Source organism: Lipophrys pholis (assembly GCF_963383615.2).
Source record: "Lipophrys pholis genome assembly, chromosome: 15".
Taxonomy (NCBI): domain Eukaryota; kingdom Metazoa; phylum Chordata; class Actinopteri; order Blenniiformes; family Blenniidae; genus Lipophrys; species Lipophrys pholis.
The window spans coordinates 28043819-28047602 of record NC_137642.1 but is presented as its reverse complement, the minus strand read 5'-3'; the positions used below and the strand labels follow the sequence as shown (position 1 = coordinate 28047602).

The 3784-nt window shown below is 48.7% G+C and overlaps 1 protein-coding gene across 6 annotated transcripts in view; it reads left to right on the top strand.

The window, feature by feature from the left end:
- Positions 1 to 253: 253 nt before the first annotated feature.
- Positions 254 to 3784, top strand: part of LOC308121220 (echinoderm microtubule-associated protein-like 6) — a gene marked incomplete at both ends in the record, with an annotated part of 32516 nt that continues 28985 nt past the window's right edge. For all 6 annotated transcript variants that reach the window (XM_080482346.1, XM_080482345.1, XM_080482344.1 and 3 more), the window contains one exon: positions 254 to 450. In XM_080482346.1, coding sequence (XP_080338472.1) covers positions 254 to 450 — 197 coding nt within the window. The remainder of the gene's footprint in view (positions 451 to 3784) is intronic.

Genomic DNA, 3784 nt, shown 5'->3' with positions numbered 1-3784 from the left:
AGGTACTCTGAGGAGGCTCAGCAGGAGGCTCTGGGAGGAGGCTCAGCAGGAGGTGGTTTGAGGAGGAGGCTCAGCAGGAGGTGCCAGGAGGAGGCTCTGGGAGGAGGTGCCAGGAGAAGGCTTGAGGAGGCTCAGCAGGAGGTGCCAGGAGGAGGCTTGAGGAGGAGACTTGAGGAGGCTCAGCAGGAGGCTCAGCAGGAGGCTCAGCAGGAGGCTCAGCAGGAGGTGCCAGGAGCAGCGTTTATGAGGCAGCATGGCGGAGCGCAGCGCCCCGGGCTGCCGGCTCAGGCTGGACTGGGTCTACGGGTACCGGGGCCACCAGTGCCGGAACAACCTGTTCTACACCGCCGGCAAGGAGCTGGTCTACTTCGTGGCCGGAGTGGGGGTGGTGTACAACACCCGGGAGCATCGGCAGAGGTTCTACCTGGGCCACAACGATGACATCATCAGGTGAGGCGGATCTTTTATCGACGTACTTAAAGCCTCTTCCTCCGACTGACGGATGTCACTTCAGATCAGATTATTTAGGCCCCGCCCACACCAGCCCTTCTTCTCCCCGTCGTTCTTAAAATGTTTCCGCCCACACGTCACTATGATGTAATATACATGCCAGGCCTATAGGGGGCGCTGTGACTCAGAAATACACCAACATGGAGAAGAAGACATGAAGCATGAAAACATGCTGGGATTGGACAAATCCAGCATGTGACCTTATTAAAGCTTCAGCAGCTCCTCCAGCGCCACCTGGAGCAGGAAGTCCACCATGTTGTTGTTCAGTGACGTCACGGAGAAGGAGGCGGGGTTATAGGTCGAGAGGCGGGGCCATGACATCATTGTTTTCAGCTAATGTGCCTGAACGGACAGAAACCATGGTTACATGAAACGGCGGCGGTGTGGGCGGGGCCTCAGTGAGTCAGACTGAATCACAGTGCTACCAGCTTTGTTAATGCTAATGTTGATGCTAATGCTGACGCTAATGCTGATGCTAATGCTGATGCTAATGCTGATGCTACAACACCAGTGCAGCTTCATGAACACAGTTTGTTATTCACACACACACACACACACACACACACCTGGTATCTTCAGGGAGTCATCAGAGTGCGTGAGGACGGTGGAGGAGACCTCCACCTCCTTCCTCCACCCATGATCTGTCTGAGCTGGACACCTGCTGTCCAGAACTAGACGCGTCTCAAGATCCTCCTCCATCACTCTGAAGACCATCTGAGATACCTGAACTCATCCACCTGAAGGAGGTTCTTCACATGGAGGAGGTTCTCCACCTGGAGGAGGTTCTTCACATGGAGGAGGTTCTTCACCTGGAGGAGGTTCTTCACGTGGAAGAAGTTCTCTACCTGGAGAAGGTTCTCCACCCGGAGGAGGTTCTTCACGTGGAGGAGGTTCTCTACCTGGAGAAGGTTCTTCACATGGGGCAGGTTCTCTACCTGGAGGAGGTTCTCCACCTGGAGGAGGTTCTTCACGTGGAGGAGGTTCTCTACCTCGGGGAGGTTCTCCACCTGGAGGAGGTTCTTCACATGGGGCAGGTTCTCCACCTGGAGGAGGTTCTCCACCTGGAGGAGGTTCTCCACCTGGAGGAGGTTCTTCACGTGGAGGAGGTTCTCTACCTCGGGGAGGTTCTCCACCTGGAGGAGGTTCTTCACGTGGAGGAGGTCCTCTATCTGGAGGAGGTTCTCCACCTGGGGGAGGTTCTCCACCTGGAGGAGGTTCTTCGCGTGGAGGAGGTTCTCTATCTAGAGGAGGTTCTCTGTCTGGAGGAGGTTCTCTATCTGGAGGAGGTTCTCTGTGTGGAGGTTCCTATTGGAGTCACTTTGTGTTTGATTTGTTCGTCTGAACCGTTGAAGAACGATCATTTATCTCAACTAACTGTTAACGAGCTAACGAGGAGGAGGATCCTACAACCAGGGGACGTGTGTGTGTGTGTGTGTGGGTGTGTGTGTGTGTGTGTGTGTGTGTGTGTGTGTGTGTGTGTGTGTGTGTGTGTGTGTGTGTGTGTGTGTGTGTGTGTAATGTGTTCATATCCATCAGTGCACATCCTTGCTCTGCTTCTTTCTTTTCCTTTCCTGTCCCACTTCCTGTTTGTCGCCTAGAGGCAAAACAGAACAAACACACACACACACACACACACACACACACACACACACACACACACACACACACACACACACACACCAAACTAAAAGACATCATTATGTTGATGGTGCAGTTTTAATGGTATTTATGCTTGACTGAGTAAAACTAACCAAGAGAACCGGGGGGGGGTTCTCTTGGTTAGTGAGTTGAGTTCTCCTCCTGGTGCAATTCTCGAGGAGGCCACCAGGAGGCATCCAGATCAGGAGCAGGTCCTCTCAGGGTGGAGCAGCACCTCCACTCTTGAGTCACCAGGAGTGACGGAGACTCAGAGGAGCTCCTAAACAATCCTTCCAACATCAGGTCTTCAATGTTCCGGAAAACCAGAGGACCAAGGACCGATCCCTGTGGGACACCAGATCTGGCTCTGCTGTCAATACCGTTTGGACTTCAACAATGACGCCAACGCCACGGCCACCGCCACCGCCACCGCCACGGCCACGGCCACGGCCACGGCTACCACCACAATCAAAACCAGAGCGCCCTCTATAGCTTTTGAGTGAAAATAATAGTCAGTGAGGCAACAAAAACTTTATTTTGACATACTGCTGTCAAAGTGTGTGTGTGTGTGTGTGTGTGTGTGTGTGTGTGTGTGTGTGTGTGTGTGTGTGTGTGTGTGTGTGTGTGTGTGTGTGTGTGTGTGTGTGTGTGTTTGTGAGACCCTAAAAGCTCATTGTTGTTGGTTTTACTTTGAAGGTGTCTTTCATGTTGGTTCCTTCCAGTTATATTGTAAATTGTCGACGCTCTTATTTTGAAGAGCTATTAAAACCGGAAGTACCATGCAGCGAGGTAAAGAAACCCACAGTAATGCTAATAAGACGTTTATAAGGTTATTTAATTTCCACAAAGCAGCCGGTTGATGGAAACACAAGGTCTGTATGTATTTCTGTCACCGTACAGGTTATCTGGAGTAACTTTAAAGCCTCTTTTTGGAGTTTTTTGGGGTTTTATGTCGAGGTGTTCAGGCTAGCATGAATGCTAATGAACTTATTTAAATTAAAAAGAAAATCTAATGTGTCGTTTTTTCATTAAATAAAATTAGTTGGTGTTTTATTTTAGTGTTAAATGACAGTAAAATCCAAACATTTAAGTAATTATTTAGAATTTTCTAAAGGTTTAGAAACAATTATTTTCAAGGATATGGTTTAACGCATTAATTCTGAAGGAGTGTGTGTGTGTGTGTGTGTGTGTGTGTGTGTGTGTGTGTGTGTGTGTGTGTGTGTGTGTGTGTGTGTGTGTGTGTGTGTGTTTGTTTGTTCCAGATAGATTTACAATGTCAACCATCCTTGTAATGTAACTAGAAAAAGAACATTATCTCCAGTTTACTAGAGTAATGAGGGTCATTGAAGAAAAAATAAATTGGATGTTCTAAACAACAAACTTCTGTTCTTCAGAAAAATTAGAAAATTAAAGTCGAGATTTTTTTTCACAGAGAAAATATTTTCTTTCTTTTCTTTTTGTTTACCAAGTGGAAATGTCCGTAGATCCATATGCATGAGAATGATTCTACAAAATGCATCGCAGGCGGTTTAATGAAGTGGTGCAACGGCTCCAGAACAGGCTTCAGCTCATAAACAGTCGGTTCTCATTGGTTCACATCGGTTCTCATCGGTTCACATCGGTTCTCATCGGTTCA